This window comes from Corylus avellana, chromosome 1 (genome assembly GCF_965113065.1).
Source record: "Corylus avellana chromosome 1, dhCorAvel1.hap1.2, whole genome shotgun sequence".
In the NCBI taxonomy this organism is placed as follows: Eukaryota; Viridiplantae; Streptophyta; class Magnoliopsida; order Fagales; family Betulaceae; genus Corylus; species Corylus avellana.
The window spans coordinates 3,979,569-3,994,722 of record NC_142490.1 but is presented as its reverse complement, the minus strand read 5'-3'; the positions used below and the strand labels follow the sequence as shown (position 1 = coordinate 3,994,722).

Below are 15,154 nucleotides of genomic sequence, written 5' to 3'. Positions count from 1 at the left end.
TGAACCAATAACCTCTTGTTACTTAAAATTTTTATGGGTTAAAAATAATTTTTTTATTACACTATAGCATATTTCTATTATTATTTAAAATAAGAATATTTACCGCTAAGGATATTGCGCTTTATGTGTGAATTGAATATATTTTTATCAAATTTTTTACGGTTTATGTTATAAATTTTTTTAAGAAATTCTGATGTCAAATATCTTACAAATATCACAAAATTTAGGTAGTAAGATTTAGTAACCATTTATCAGCTATGGTAAAAAACAGTTATAGCTAATAAATTTGCCAACTTTTAAAAATATTTATGAGATATTTGTATTGGTTGTAACAATTTTCTTGACCCGTCTAAACAAGACTGGCCCTCCCAATTGGACTAGTCCAACCGTTTTGTGTAAAAGAAACGCTGAAGTAAAAGTTTCATACAGTTTCCAGTTCCGCCGGGCACGTGACAGCCCGTCCGTGCAAGTTGCCGCCCCTCCCTCCTCTCTCTCTCATTCCCCGATCACCGATCACCGCTCACGTGACCTCCAACTTTCCCTCACTTTCTATCGCTCTCGTTCACTTTCTCGCTCGGCCATGACCCAAGCTCCGTGCGTTTTTGCTTCCTCAGATCTGTGCCTTTGATTTTCCGATCTGAATTCGAGCTTCTCGATGGCGACGAGGAACCGGACTGTGATTTTCAGAAGGTACAGAGATGCGTTGAAGAGCGTTAGGGTTCCGTCGAGCTATGCAGCGGCGGCGTCGTCTTCGACGAGCTCAAGCGGTGGTCCAGTGATCGAATTGGTCAACGCCTCGCTTCTCAATCCGAATCGATCCTATGCTCCGCTCAGCACTGAGGATCCGGGTAATTCAAGGTCTCTCTCTCTCTCTCTCTCTCTCTCCACCCGTTTGGTTACTGAGAAATTGTCGGCAAAGTAAAGAAATTAGAGTTTCAATCTATCTAGCTGTTTCTTTTCTTACTACTCAACGGAGACTAATAAGCTGGCTAATTACTGTAACTGAGCTGAGTTCTTCATACAATTCGAAAGCTGGACAATATAGAAGGTGGATCAGTAAATTATGTTTTTTTTTTTTTTTTGCTTTGCAATAGTTTATCCTCCTGGGCATGACTATAAACTGCTTAGTTGGTAGGGGTGAAAGCTCCTGGATTACCTAGTATCTGGCGGGTGGGGTCAGTTACTTTTAAGAGTTTAATTAACGGACGTGCAATTAATCTGAGTAAAGTTCTCCTACATTATCAAAAAAGAAAAAAATAGTTTATATTAAAAAAAGAAGAAAAAAAATCTGACAATTAGAATTTCAATTAAGTATAAGATTCCTTAGGAGCCCTTAATTTTCGGGCTCGCTGTAGATGCTGCGATCCTTTAGATATGTAAATATTCAAATTGGCTAAGAGGAGTGATAGCCTTGATTCTTGAAGCCAAATAATAGTAGGTTGTGTTTAGACGCGGGATGTGCGCTTGCTGGATTCTGCACTTGTTTATAATTGGGGACGATCAAACGTGTCTTATAGTCCTGAGTGTCACTAGCATTTCATGAAAGGAAATAGACAATAATGTAAGTATAAAGTTTTTGGAATTACGTATAAAAAAAAAATAAAGTTTTTGGAATTGACTTGAAATGTATTTGGAGAGCTGTAATCTATGAATATGAATATAAGGGAGGGGAGCATTGTAATCTGAGTTTTTCCGTGTTTTGTATTTTTCCAATTTATCTGTGATAAGACTTTGTTGGATGGAGTTAAGGAAGGTTTGCGGTAGATTTTGTAGTTGGCGGCAAGTGCGTTAGGCTTGCCCCCCAATACGCTAGCAAATAGTTAGACTTGATTTATACAGCAGTTGGTGCGTGGGTACATGAAATGAAAGGCCAATGGTAGTTCAAGTAAGAGTCATGGTTCATCTAGAGGGTGCTGTGAGACAAAGGGAGTTTGTGGGACATCAAAAGGCTCTCTAAAGTAATGTGAATAGATCTATTGGAGGTGAAACAAAGGGAATTTAATTTTTCTTCTTATTTTAGCCTCTCTCTTTTTTCGAAGTTTTTATTACTGTACATTTTCCTCTTTTTGGCATGCAAACGCACAGGAAATTTTAGTTGGAAAGTAATATTGTTTTCTTTGCTGCAGTAAGGGTGCACTTACTGTGGGTCTACCTCCAGCTTGGGTGGATGTGTCTGAAGAAATAGCGGCAAATGTGCAGCGTGCACGGATTAAAATGGCTGAGTTGGCCAAGGCTCATGCAAAGGCTTTAATGCCTTCTTTTGGGGATGGTAAAGAAGATCAACATTTGATTGAGGCTCTTACACAAGAGATAACTGGTCTGATAAAGAGATCAGAGAAGAAACTACAGAGACTTTCAGCAGCTGGGCCTTCCGAGGATTCAAATGTTAGAAAGAATGTGCAGGTATGGCCTGCAGTGCAATGTGTTACTTATCACTGCTTGCACAACTATGTCTATTTTCTCCCATATCTTGAGTTTTGGGCAAGATGGTTCTCAGTTGTTTTATTTCATATACTGAAAATGCACCGTGGGTCTTAATTTGACTGTATATTACATCATTTTAGAATCTTTTAGTTCTGAATTAGATGCATGTGAATGAGAGGATATTAGGGAACTAATGATGATAATTCTCTGCCTTCTGTCTCTCTCTCTCTCATCCTTCATGTGGTTCAAGATCAATTTGCCTTAAAAGCTATAAGCTCCTTTAGATTTTATTTTTATTTTTCAAATCTTGAGGATCTTTGTGTAACGACACAAGAAAAGTGTTAGCCATATTTACACTGTAAAAAGATTAGTCAAGTTGCAATTGGAGCTTCCTAAAATCATTTTTAAAGCTCAGTCTCATATAATAAGGAACTAATGTGAGACTTAACACTTATGAGTACGCTTATAATCGACCCACTCAATGTGGGTAATTCATCTTCACACTGTGGGACTAACTTTCTTTAGTGCCACAATCTCTCCCACTAAAATCCCCGATGTCTTCATCAAGGCTCACACTATGTAGTACCTTAGCACCATATGGTGTTATTATGTTGCTATGATATAATTTTTAACGACCAAAGAACAACACTAGTCAGATTTGTGCTATCACTCTAAAAGGATTTGTTAAATTGGAATTGAAACTCCCGAGAATCACTTATAAAGCATAATCTCTCCTAGTAAGAAATTAATTTTAGACTTAGCATCTGTAAGCACATTTATAATCCACCACTTAATGTGGACAATTCATCTTTCCATTGTGAGACTAAATTTTTGGGGTGTCACTTTAGTACCTTGAGTTCTTCCCAATCTATTGTTTAGGTTACAAGGTTGAATGGTTGTGGCAACCATGTGTTGGTCGCCCATCATCACCGATCGTTTCTAGAGCAGTGAATTTGCAGGATTATGGGCATCCCTATATTTGTTCTTCTGTTCCTTCTTCCCTTGGTCATGTTGAGAAAATACCTAGGATGTCATCTTTTAAATTCTACCTGGAGTCCAACCATGCAGGGGGAAGAAGATAATCCCTACAATGCTGGTGGTCAGTTGGTTTTGGACTCTGGTCTATACCAGCATCCTACATATGGCATATGCAACCAACGTAAATATATACATGTCAACTTTTATCCTCTCAAATGGTGGGCTATTTTGGTGAACTATGCTGATGTTTGCAGTTTTCTGTTGCAGCGCTCTCTTGCCACTGACCTTCAAAACCTTTCAATGGAGCTTCGCAAGAAACAGTCAACTTATTTGAAGCGCCTCAGGCAGCAAAAAGAGGTGCTGAACATATTTTCCTTTTCTACTATTCAATGGGCACATATCCTTAGACTTGAATTTGCAATTTATAAGTCGCGCAATTCTTCGCATCATCTTTTGTAACTTGAAAGGCATAGTTCTAATATACCGAGTAAAACTGCATCGCTCAATGCTGCTTCCTTTCTTTTAATAATATCTTGGACTGATCCCTTTTTGTAGCTTATAAAACATATAATTTTAAAAAAATCCTGTTATTATTTTGTGATTTAGGGTCAAGATGGGGTTGATTTAGAGATGAATCTAAATGGAAGTAGATCTAAAATGGAAGACGACGATTTGGACAACATGGTATGTGCTTCTTTTAACCTTCTCCTTTTGCATTTGGTTAAACTAATCATATGCACTATTGGATCACATGAATATGTCACCCCAAAAATCTAATAAAACAGTTTATTACTTATCAAAAAAAAAAAATATGTCACCCCAAATTCTTTGTATCATACAAAATTTGTTCTGGAAACTTAGCTCTGTGTTGTGCGTAAACCCCCCCACCCCCTTTTCTTTTTCTGCTATAAAATTTGACAGTAGTCAGTTGAGGTCTTCATGCATTCTTACCTCAGATGAAGACCAATATAGTCTATATAATATGTTAGGTATTTACTGAGCACCAGATGGCCAAGCTCAAGAAAAGCGAGGCGTTCACAGCAGAGAGAGAAAAAGAAATCCAACAGGCAAGTGAGAGCTCTTTGCGCTAACATCAAAATAACTTCACACTGACCTTATGCTATTTTCTTATTTAATTAAAGCTAGTATTTTCATTCTTTCTATATGTTGTTTTGTAGGTTGTGGAATCCGTAAATGAGCTTGCTCAGATTATGAAGGATTTGTCAGTACTTGTGATAGACCAGGTCAGGAACCTTTCCCCCGTAATAAGTCCACAACTCTCTCACATATCTAGGCTCATTAATTTAGTGTCTCCCTCTACAAGCAGGGTACCATTGTTGACAGAATAGACTACAACATTCAGAGTGTGGCAACGACGGTGGACGAGGGACTAAAGCAGCTAGAAAAGGTCCTCTCTTTCCTCATTTTTCATTTTATTCTGGAATTTCTTCTAAAGAAATGCTATATATACTTCTAAAGGCTTACTCCTTGAGTGGCTGTAAAAATCACTATTGATGTTAAATATACAAATTAACCTGTCCAAAATTTAATGGTGAATTAAAGAGTAAATACTTGGGAGTAAGCACTTATAAGTACATGTAGCATTTCTTTTTCTTCTAAGATTCTCTCTCTCTCTCTCTAGTTTTATATAGCAATGTGATGTTGGGTGCATGGGGCTTGCAGGCAGAGAGAACACAGAAAAAAGGGGGGATGGTGATGTGCGCGACAGTGCTCATCATCATGTGCTTTATCATGTTGGTCCTACTAATCCTAAAGGAGATATTCTTGTGATCCCTGAGCTCTGTTATCTCCTGATTTTTCCTTACATTCTTATTCTGACCCTCCCCTGAGACTTTTAACATGCTCAGAAAATAGAAATGGTGATGCGCTCGGTGCTGTGCCTGCCTGCAGAAGATCACATGGGTTTTGAACTGCCCCAGTATAGTTGATAAAGAGACTACCAATTTTTTTTCCTTTTCCTGGTTTTTGGGGAGGGGAGAAGTGGCCAGGAAATGTATAGAGCAGCTATTGTAAGTTGTTCCTTGGGGTATTATTGATTGTTTTGGTTTGTCGGGGAGTGGTGGCTTGGTTCCTTCTGGTGGGTCTATTTACTGGGAGATGAGGCCGTTCTATATTTTTGTATTGATTTTTTTCTCAAGCAATAAAGTTGAATACATCCAATTTAATACCTCAACTTTTGGTATGCTATTTGAAGTTACCTCCACATAAGAATTCAACCGGAAAATCTGCAAAAATTTTCATACCCGTCATTTTTTTTTTTCTAGTTACTTTGTCATTTAATCACCGGTGGATATGTCAATCATCAGATCGTTTTTAGACCTAAATTGTTGCTAGAGCTTTACAATATAAAATTTGGATCTACATGTTCGCGTGTAAGATTTTGGTGGGTAATCCGACTCATCCGAGCAGAAGTAATGCTAGGACATTATCAACTTTTTGATCAAGAAGAATTTGTTAGAATATATGTGATTTTTATCTCGAGGAAAATTACCAATTTGAGGAGGACCATTACCTGAACTATTTGTTTGCTTCAAAAAAATTTGATCCAAAGCATCTAAAAGAAGGATCGGAATTCCTTACAATTGATTACCCCAATTGTAGTGTAATCAGGCATGTAATAGAGAGAGGTCCCAATGTGACCCATGTATGTGAGCACCTACTTAGACATGTGAATTCATCAGGGGCCTACAGGAAATTGTAGTTAATTTTGATCCCTAAAAGAGCTATATCAAAAAATAGGTGATGACGGCCACAACATGCCACAACAATCACTAGTTCTGGTTAGGGCCGGCAATTTTGACACGACCCGCGAATCCGACACGAACACGACACGAAAAAACAGGTATTGGGTTTGGGCTAATCGGGTTCGGGTCGTAATCGGGTCTACCCGATTAAGACCCGAAAATTTCGTGTCTGGCGGGTCGACCCGTCAGACACGATTACTGTGCGGGTCGATCCGTTAGACCCGCACAGTATTCGGGTCTGGCGGGTCGACCCGTCAGACCCAGTTTTTTCTTTCTTTTTCAGTATCCGGGTCTGGCGGGTCGACCCGCCAGACCTGGTTTTTTCTTTATTTTTTCAGTATCCGAGTCTGGCGGGTCGACCCGCCAGACCCGGTTTTTTTTCTTTCTTTTTTTTTTTTCTGCCTCGCGTCAGACGGCTCACCTCACGTTTTCTTTTTTTTTTTTTTGATTTTTTGCATTTCTTTTTAGTAGCACACTTTATTGACAATTTATACAATAATGGTAATTAAATCCATGTAGCAAGATTTACAAAACCTGCCTACGGGCTATGGCTACATTATGGTACATGTATGTATGCAAGTTTTCTCTTTTCTTTTTTTTCAATCACACACGTGGAAGTAGAAGTTTCGGATTTAATTGGTAAAGCAGATTCTATTTGATTCAATTTCTCTTCTACCAAAATTATCACTCTTTTTTTCTTTTTCTTTAATTGTTTTCTCTACCTTTTGTCTGAAGAAATTTTTGGAAATATTATTATTGGCACTCAATCCACAAGCAGATCTAATAACCAGTTAAGTACTACTGTGAGAAGATTTTCCGTACTCTTAAGGCCATTTGTGCCCAAACAGATGCATATATATCAAACTTAAAAGGAGTTAAGTACGTAATTACCAATAAAAGAGAAAGCCAACAAGAAAACTCCAAAGGAGTAATTCCATTCATCAAGCTGACAAGAAACTGCGATTTTCATTGTTTAAATTAATTTTTTAACACTTTTGTTACATGTGGGACTAAAGGGTGATGATTGAGAGCACACGGCGTGCATAGCACGCCTGTGCATTTTTTTTTTTTTAATTAAAAGAAAAATTTTTACACGCCGCGTGTTGTCTTCATTTACCCGGGACTAAATTATAAGTGGACTATTTTAATAAATGAACTTACTTGTTTTAACTTTTAACTTTTAAGTTTATATGAAATTATGAGTTTAGTAATTTCTTTTGGAGTACAATTTGTCAATTACGATCACTTTCCAATTTTTTTTTTTTCTTATCCTTTATTAAAGCCTTTAATCTCTTATAACTCAATTTTTTGCATTGACTATATTGATGTATCAGTATTATTATTACAATTTTGAATTTTATTTTTTTTAAAAAAAAAATTTATAGTTTAGGGTAATCGAGTCATGTCGGGTCGTGTCGGGTCGTGTCTACACAATTAGACCCGGTTATTTTAAACGGGTAAAACGGGTCGTGTCGGGTTACCCGGTTATTTTCGTGTCATAATCGTGTCAAACCCAATTACCCGTTTGGCTAAACGGGTCGTGTCTGGATATAGGCTAATCGTGTAACGGGTACCCGCGAGTCGTAATCGGGTCGTGTATGGGTACCCATTTTGCCACCCCTAGTTCTGGTCTTTAACTACCGGCTGTTTGCTTTTGTTTATACTTGAAAAATAAAATAAAGGAAAGGAAAATGTTATATCCTCTTGTACCATCAATAATTTTGATGCCCAGGCCTAGATGGAAAAGTACCCTTTTATAGTAGGTGGAAGAATGCAGGGGATCAATTTGGGAAATAAAGAAGGAAGGGAATATGCTTTGAAAAAATCTAAATATTTTAATGGTAATTGTTGTGACGACGACTCCTATTACAGCAATGCCATCATAACAAATACTTATCATAGGTCTATTACGTCGGCAGAGAGGTGCAACGTCTCTACAAGTTATTGGGGTAACCATTTGTGGTAGGATAAAATAAATAAATAAATAAATACTACGTACACCATGTCACCATCTTCTGAAAGACACGTATTAATAAAACATTAGAGGAAAAGACATCAAACAGCTCTCGTAGCTCAGTTGGTTAGAGCACCCGTTTAGTAAGCGGGAGGTCTTGAGTTCGACTCTCAACGAGAGCAAAACCATCAACGCCTGGCACCTAACGGTCCTTACGTGTGTCAATTCTTTGTTTTGCATCGAGCTACATTCTCCGTCGCTTAAAAATTACTTAAACATAGTTCTTGCCATTTTTTCGTAGAGACTTTTCCCTCCTCAAACCTGCTTTGTTTTTTTTTAGCCTTGCTGTGCTGTTGTAGGTGCCTTCAACAAAACTCAAAGATTGCAAACAATTATGAAAGGAAAAAACAAATCTCAACTTCTAACTGTAATAAATAATGATAGATTTTATTGAAATGAATTGTGTTAAAAATTACAAAAAACAGTTTCTTTGAATTACAAAACCCACTCCCCCAATTAATGCTTGCATGCCACCCCAAGTGGTGTCACTAACAGTAACACCAATGAATTCCAAGCAGAAGTCTCCACATCAACAGACCAATCAGTCATTGGTAACAGTAAATAGTTAGTAGCTAAGCAAGAGCATTGCTGGAAACTAGCTCTAATTCTTCTTTTTAGAGTTGCTCCAATCTGAGGCACTGAAGGATCTTTCAACAAGACCAGATACTGGCAACTTCAGGTCAAAAGTCAGCCTCTGAAGAATCATAGACAATAAGGCCACGTCTGACATGGCTCTATGAGCTGAACCAACCAATGGAATTTCATAGTATTCGCGAAGGGCTTCCAATGAAATTCTTGAATTTTTTGAACCTGTCATCAAAATCAATATTAAGGCTTTAATACCTCCTTAATAGCATGTGGTGGCAGACAAACACACACCTAGAGAGAGGAGGAAGAGATTGACCTTTGGACTTCATCACCTCACGTGCCAAAGGCCGTGTATCCACAAACAGCCAATTCGGAGGAACCTCTGTGGAACAGCGACTAAATTCTTTAATCAAAAAGGGTACGTCGAAAGTGCGAGCATTGTGAGCAACCCACAATACGTATCCATCAGGTTTCTCACGGCTTCTAACATACTGCAGTAAGAGTGGTATCAAGTCCTCCATCCTGCATAAGATTTACAGTTAACCAACTGTCTCACTAGTGAATGGGATGGTTCTCAATCACCTAGTATGAATAAACAAGGAGTTCTCCAACCTGATTGAAAATTAGATGAAAATAAATAACCATGCAAGTGCCTAGTGATAGAAGATGCTGTCTTGCCTAGGCAGTAAACCCTCATTGGTAAAAAACCAAAACCCTGGGTTCAAAACCTCCTCCAAGGTAACTCACTAACATTGAACCTCGGAACCCCATAAAAGAGATTAGGAACTTGAGAGACCTAAAGACAATTTTATTTTATTTTATTTTTTTGATAAATGACAACTTTGACACAAGAAATAGAACATAAATTCAATCAAACATTCAAATACCACAAAATTAAGTCATCCAGTTTATTGACAATTTAATTCTATAGGCAACATCATTTCCCACAATGAACCAGAGAGGAAAAAAATGGTTATAGTACGGAGCACTTACAGATAACACATGACAGACTAGTGTTGTTCTTACTACTGTGAGTAATCATCATAGAATTGAAGTGCCTCACTTTCACCTTGCTGATCCCAGCCTAACAAATTTTGCTACTAGTAGTCCAATCAAACAACATTAAAAATAAAATTAAAGAACCAAGTTACAACAATTGCAAACTTCTATCTTTCCTTTTTATTTTATGTGGGTTAAGTAAGTTACACACGCATCCTATGAGTCTTGAACCTACAACCTTACTCTCCAACCATTTTTACAGGAGAAGGAAGTATCATTTAAGTTAGAGCTCATTGGCTAAACAATTGCAGATCCACTTTTATAAATGCCTTTTCCTTGGGATGTTTATTGTCAGCTGTGAGCTTATTTTCTACCCGGTAATCATGTTAATATAATCAGAACTTAACAAGTTGGAAACTCTTATTGATATCAATTAGAGACCTAAGCTGGATATACAGTTTTACATGTAGAATTCCTCAAAATTGCTAAAAGCTTGACATGGACAGTATCCATCGTATATAAATACGTTATTACAAGTAGCATAAATCCCCTTAAGACTTTCACCTTATCAAGCTAGACATTTCGAGTTGCGCCATATGTTCATAATCATTCCTTACTAACTGCATGCAGGGTCATCTTGACCTTCCTCATCATAACTACATATTTTGAGGTACTTCAACAGTTAGGGAGTGCTCAATTCAGAATCAGGCATCACCATCTATTCCTACAATCTCATCTTAACATCCTTAATGAGGTGATATGTATCCTCATCTAACAGTCCAATTTATGAAATATCCACTGTGATTACGGTGTCATAAATCTTCATGAATTCTTCCAATGTGATTATTGTGCCATAAATCTTCATTTACAATTAATCAGAATGTTCTGGTCATATAACACTGGTAAGTATATCTACCAAATTCACAGCTTTACTGCTATTAGCCGCATTATAAAGGAACTTGAGATGGAAAACATTTATTTATCAGTCTCAACCACAGCTTCTTACCCCATTCATGCTTTTCTCATAGATATCATATAGGCATAACATGATTCTAGATTCTGGAATTTGCTTGCCACCTTAGGACTCAGTATCAACTCACTACTGCAGTCATAACTCTAGACCTCCTTTACAGTTGAATGGTGAAGGATATAAAGGCTAGTTCAATATGCTTTTTCCACTATGCACAAACAGACACACATGAACTAAGGTTTTTTCAAGGATGTGGAAGTAAACTGAGGAGTCACAAACATGTTAATTTTTCCATAAATATCTTTTATCACATACAGTGAGAGAATGGAAAGCAAAAAAAAAAAACAGATTTGGAGAAAGTTATCACAGAATTTCAATTAATTATGTACACATATGACACAACCTCATTCATGGGTCATAAAAGCTGTACATTTATTTATTTATATATATTTGGGTGTAGTCTTTGTAAAAGCTTTCACATCATAAAAACGCATAAATTTCAATGAGAGTGCATATCAAACAAAATGGAATCCTTCACTTCATGAGCTGATATTTTAACTGGAGGACAAGAACTCAAGAAAATAGAAAGCAATACCTTGGAACACCAGGTTTATTGACCATACTGCTTGTAATGCCATGAATATGTGAATTTGGAACATCGCATTGAGGGTTAACTAGTGTTTCGAAAGTGCTGTTTCTACCCCCCAGAAGATCTTGAACTGCAATCTCAATGATCCGTGCATACTCTCTGCTAAAACCAGTAGTCTCGAGATCGAAAACCATAACCGTCACAAGGCCAGCCAGGTCTTTATTCTCAGAAATCTTTTGTTGAATGTCACAGTATTGATTTTTTTGGAATTGACTTATCTCTTTTTTATTTACATTAATTGTAGCACTTTTTGAAACCACTCCATCTAAAATTTCACGCCTGATGTTGCTTGGTTTGCTATGCTGGGTGGTTTTGTTTCTTCCTTCTGCATTTGTAGTTACAGGTCTTCGAGTCCATTTCTTGTTGTGACCTCTATCAAGCCCATAGATTTTGGAACTGAGCAGCTTAAAGCTAGAACTGTTCCCATCACTCCTACTCAAACTGTGAAAGCTTTCCCTCCAAGAATTAGCTAGGGTGGGGATTCTGCATCTAGGAACTTGCAAAATGGAAAAGCACGTGGAAACTGTCCTCATCTGAATTCAAGAACTAAAATTAAGCAAGATTCCTACATAGGTGAAGAATTCCGCATAGCATAAACAAATGGCTTTGACCTGAGCATGAAAAAGAAACATTTGATAAAAGAAAGCAAGAAAGAAAATATATGCTTGGCAATGAACTGGTCACAAATTATCTTCTAACTCAAGTATCAGAAAAGCATAATGAATACTGTAATTCAATCGAGAAGGAGCAAGATATGTTCATGATAATACATTGAATTTTAAGTCAAGGTTCCAGAAAGATCACTTGATTTTCATAGTATACTTTTTCTTTCTAAATTGGAGATATTTATCAAACCTTGTTGTGTTGCCCCTGATAAAAATTCCAACTCGACGAACCCAACAATGCAAAATACATCATCCAAAATAAAAATCCAAGCGAACTCTAAAATGCATGTCATTTGCTAATTACAATGTCGCTCTTACCAGAGCACACCACCACTCGAACCCCATAAAAGCTAGAATAAAAAAAAGCCTTTTCAATCAGACAAACCAAGGGTACCTACAAAACCATTTACAGAGTTCCATAGGGTAGAGGTTTGCTGCTACATCATCATAAACCTCAGCATAGAATCATGAAGTAACTCCATTTCTACCTTAAACAAATAATCCTCCAATGCTGAATTACAAGATGATACCAAAAAGGTAAAAAGTACACCTGAATACTCACTATATTAGCTAAAGACTTGAGGAAATATGTGCTATAAATTTAATCACCATTGCTAATTTGGGATCCAAAGAACCAAAAAACTTCCTTTCTATCAACCCAAATCCAATTCTCTAAAAGCCAAATTAGCGTAAAATATAATACTCGGTTTTCTTATCATTCCCCCAGAGTATTCTCAGCAAACAAGCAAAGGATAAAGGAATATTTCAAACTTTAATATTCCAAAAAAACAGTAAAAGCAGAAATTTGTAACTAAAAAATAGAAAAGAAATTTACACTAATGATCAAATTTTGAAACTTTATCCCAAACTACAAACCACATCGTCATCCACAACATGTTTGAAACAAACATCGTCACAAAATGTGACCCAGAATCATCAGAATTAAAAAGGCAAACCGTGCGTAATCTTCCTTAATAGAATTAAAACCTTCCCATATCTCAAAACAACAATAAAGTAAAACATCCCATTTAGTTAGATAGCTCGAACTCATTAACCCACATATAACTTGAACACAAAGTGATCAAACCTAATAGATAAACAGGAGGGAAAGTACGTTTACACACACAAAATGAATATTAGTGGCAGAGAGAGTCTGAGAGAGAGAAAGAGAGAGACATGCCTGGTAACTGTTAAGATTATATAGAAATAACCGCATTCATACAAGATTCAAATGCGGTATTTATAGAGAGAGAGAGAGAGAGAGAGATGGTTTCGGAGGACATACGGAGATGAGAATTTTAGCGAGAGAAGAAACTGTTTTGTGATTCTGAGTAAACATAAGAAGAAAAAATAAAAAATGTTTTTTCTTTTATTTTTGTTCCGACCGAAACTCTCGGATCGCATACGCCCTCATCCGGTTCATCTCCTCTTCCGGTTTGTAATCTCCCGGCATAGAAAACCCCAACCATTGATATTTATTAATGAGAAATGTTATACCTAGTTTTTTTTTTAATAATTCTTTTGCATGTGTCTGTTACATGTTTTTTTCTTTATTATTTTTTACGTAAAATAAAATTCTTTTTCTTATTATTATTATTTTTAAAATGGAATCCATATCAGTCTCATTCATATAAATTATCATGAGCATAAAACTCTTACAAGCAATCATAACTAAAACTACAAAATTACAAACGTTACAAATAACGTATTATATTCCAGACCCAAAATTCCTTTTCTTATGTAAAAGCATTATAATTCCTTGAAAGTCATATATTATGTAAAGTAAGGATATAGTTTTTTTTTTTTTTTAAAAAAAAAAAAAAAAAAAAAAAAGGATATAGTTTAACAAGATCAAGATACTAGTGGATAAAAAAAGTCTGGTCCTCTTTTTATTTCAATTTAATTCCTAGCAAGCCTAGAGAATATTCCTTAACTGAAAAGTAATTTAAGTGCAATATTAGGCAAGTCCTCATCCCTTCACCCCTCTTCTTTGTAAGACATCTTCATCAGTCGTCTCATCATAATCACTAACAATGCATTCTTTTCTCAATTATTCAATCTTCGACCTTCTCGTCAAGCAATTATGAGATTGAATTTATTTAGATTAATTTCCCTTTTTAATTTTAATCTTAATTTAAGGTCTTGTCCGACCCAAATTGCACATGATTTTCAACCGTCAAAATCCTTGTTATTATAATACAATATGGACCAAATCCGGATCCCCTCACATCATAAGATAAATTGGAGATTCTCCAATTGTTCATCTTGGACGTCCATTTTCATCAAACAACTCACACTATACCACGTGTCGCACTCTAATTTAAATAATAAAATATGGACTTACCCAAAAAGAAAATTAAAAAATAGCATTAAAATCCAATGAGATGGTGAATTGGTGATAGTTAGATGTTTATTAGGTCACCTCGTCTTGATTATGTAGATGATGATAAAGTCAAATGTATGAGTTGCTGTAACGTGAAGTAGTGTAGTTACTCCACATGGAGCATCACGTGCAATCACTTGAATTAGTAGGACACGTAGGATGGACGCAGTGCCAGTGCACCACAAGTAATGTTTACGATATTGCCGTAGCACGACTCACTCATGTCATGTGGTGGCGTGGTGGGAAGTTGAAAACCAAGAAAGGGAGTGATGGGGAACTTGGGATGGGAATTTTGTTTGTTTTTTTTTAATTGGGTTTTTATTTATTGTAAGTTTTTAGTTTATTAAAAATAATTATAACGATTTACATGTTAATCCAAATAATATTGAGTGATATTTTGTTATTGTACTAAACCAACTAGATGAGTAAAGCAAAGTGGAGAAAAGAAATTGAGTAATGCTATAAAATAAAGTTTTATTAGACACATTTTTCACCAACCTCTTAAATGAGGGGTCATAACTTGATCATAATCAATTGATGAATACAATTGGCTTGTTTCAAGTCCCAAATGAATATATTCATGATTACTGTCAAATGGAAATCCTAAAAAACCTAACAACTAAATTAAAATCACATGAAAGCCTCGTAACTAAATTTGAATTTCTTTCCTATACAAATTATACGGGATTGGATTCTTGTGTTATTTTTTTTTTTTTTTT

General features: G+C 36.2%; 2 protein-coding genes and 1 non-coding gene across 6 annotated transcripts; 2 read left to right on the top strand and 1 right to left on the bottom strand.

The window, feature by feature from the left end:
- Positions 1 to 357: 357 nt before the first annotated feature.
- Positions 358 to 5,596, top strand: SYP43 (syntaxin of plants 43). Its single transcript, XM_059583769.2, has 8 exons — positions 358 to 858; positions 2,127 to 2,403; positions 3,670 to 3,759; positions 4,009 to 4,086; positions 4,392 to 4,469; positions 4,581 to 4,646; positions 4,730 to 4,810; positions 5,086 to 5,596. The coding sequence occupies exons 1-8, from the start codon at positions 656 to 658 to the stop codon at positions 5,191 to 5,193; spliced, it is 981 nt and encodes a 326-aa protein (XP_059439752.2). The 5' UTR covers positions 358 to 655; the 3' UTR covers positions 5,194 to 5,596.
- A 2,633-nt stretch (positions 5,597 to 8,229) lies between these two features.
- TRNAT-AGU (transfer RNA threonine (anticodon AGU)) lies at positions 8,230 to 8,303 on the top strand. Its single transcript has one exon. It is a non-coding gene; the product is annotated as a tRNA-Thr (tRNA).
- Positions 8,304 to 8,550: 247 nt separating this feature from the next.
- Positions 8,551 to 13,465, bottom strand: DPD1 (Polynucleotidyl transferase, ribonuclease H-like superfamily protein). Of its 4 annotated transcripts, none has more exons than XM_059584648.2 (4): positions 13,338 to 13,465; positions 11,334 to 11,920; positions 9,086 to 9,291; positions 8,551 to 8,991 (listed from the first exon to the last, which is right to left on the bottom strand). In XM_059584648.2, the coding sequence occupies exons 1-4, from the start codon at positions 13,389 to 13,391 to the stop codon at positions 8,783 to 8,785; spliced, it is 1,056 nt and encodes a 351-aa protein (XP_059440631.1). In that variant the 5' UTR covers positions 13,392 to 13,465; the 3' UTR covers positions 8,551 to 8,782. The 4 variants fall into 4 exon arrangements, with proteins under 4 accessions (XP_059440631.1, XP_088375418.1, XP_059440632.1 ...); XM_088519292.1 differs by having other exon boundaries at positions 11,334 to 11,998; positions 13,233 to 13,430; XM_059584649.2 differs by having other exon boundaries at positions 13,233 to 13,430.
- Between the last annotated feature and the right edge of the window lie 1,689 nt (positions 13,466 to 15,154).

Coding starts and splice junctions, on each gene's coding strand:
- DPD1 (XM_059584648.2), bottom strand. CDS start 13,391: ATGTTTACTCAGAATCACAAAACAGTTTCTTCTCTCGCTAAAATTCTC. Junction 11,921..13,337: donor TCGCTAAAATTCTCATCTCC/GTATGTCCTCCG, acceptor TCTTGAATTCAG/ATGAGGACAGTTTCCACGTG. Junction 9,292..11,333: donor AATAAACCTGGTGTTCCAAG/GTATTGCTTTCT, acceptor AATCTTATGCAG/GATGGAGGACTTGATACCAC.
- SYP43 (XM_059583769.2), top strand. CDS start 656: ATGGCGACGAGGAACCGGACTGTGATTTTCAGAAGGTACAGAGATGCG. Junction 859..2,126: donor GAGGATCCGGGTAATTCAAG/GTCTCTCTCTCT, acceptor TCTTTGCTGCAG/TAAGGGTGCACTTACTGTGG. Junction 4,470..4,580: donor GAGAAAAAGAAATCCAACAG/GCAAGTGAGAGC, acceptor GTTGTTTTGTAG/GTTGTGGAATCCGTAAATGA.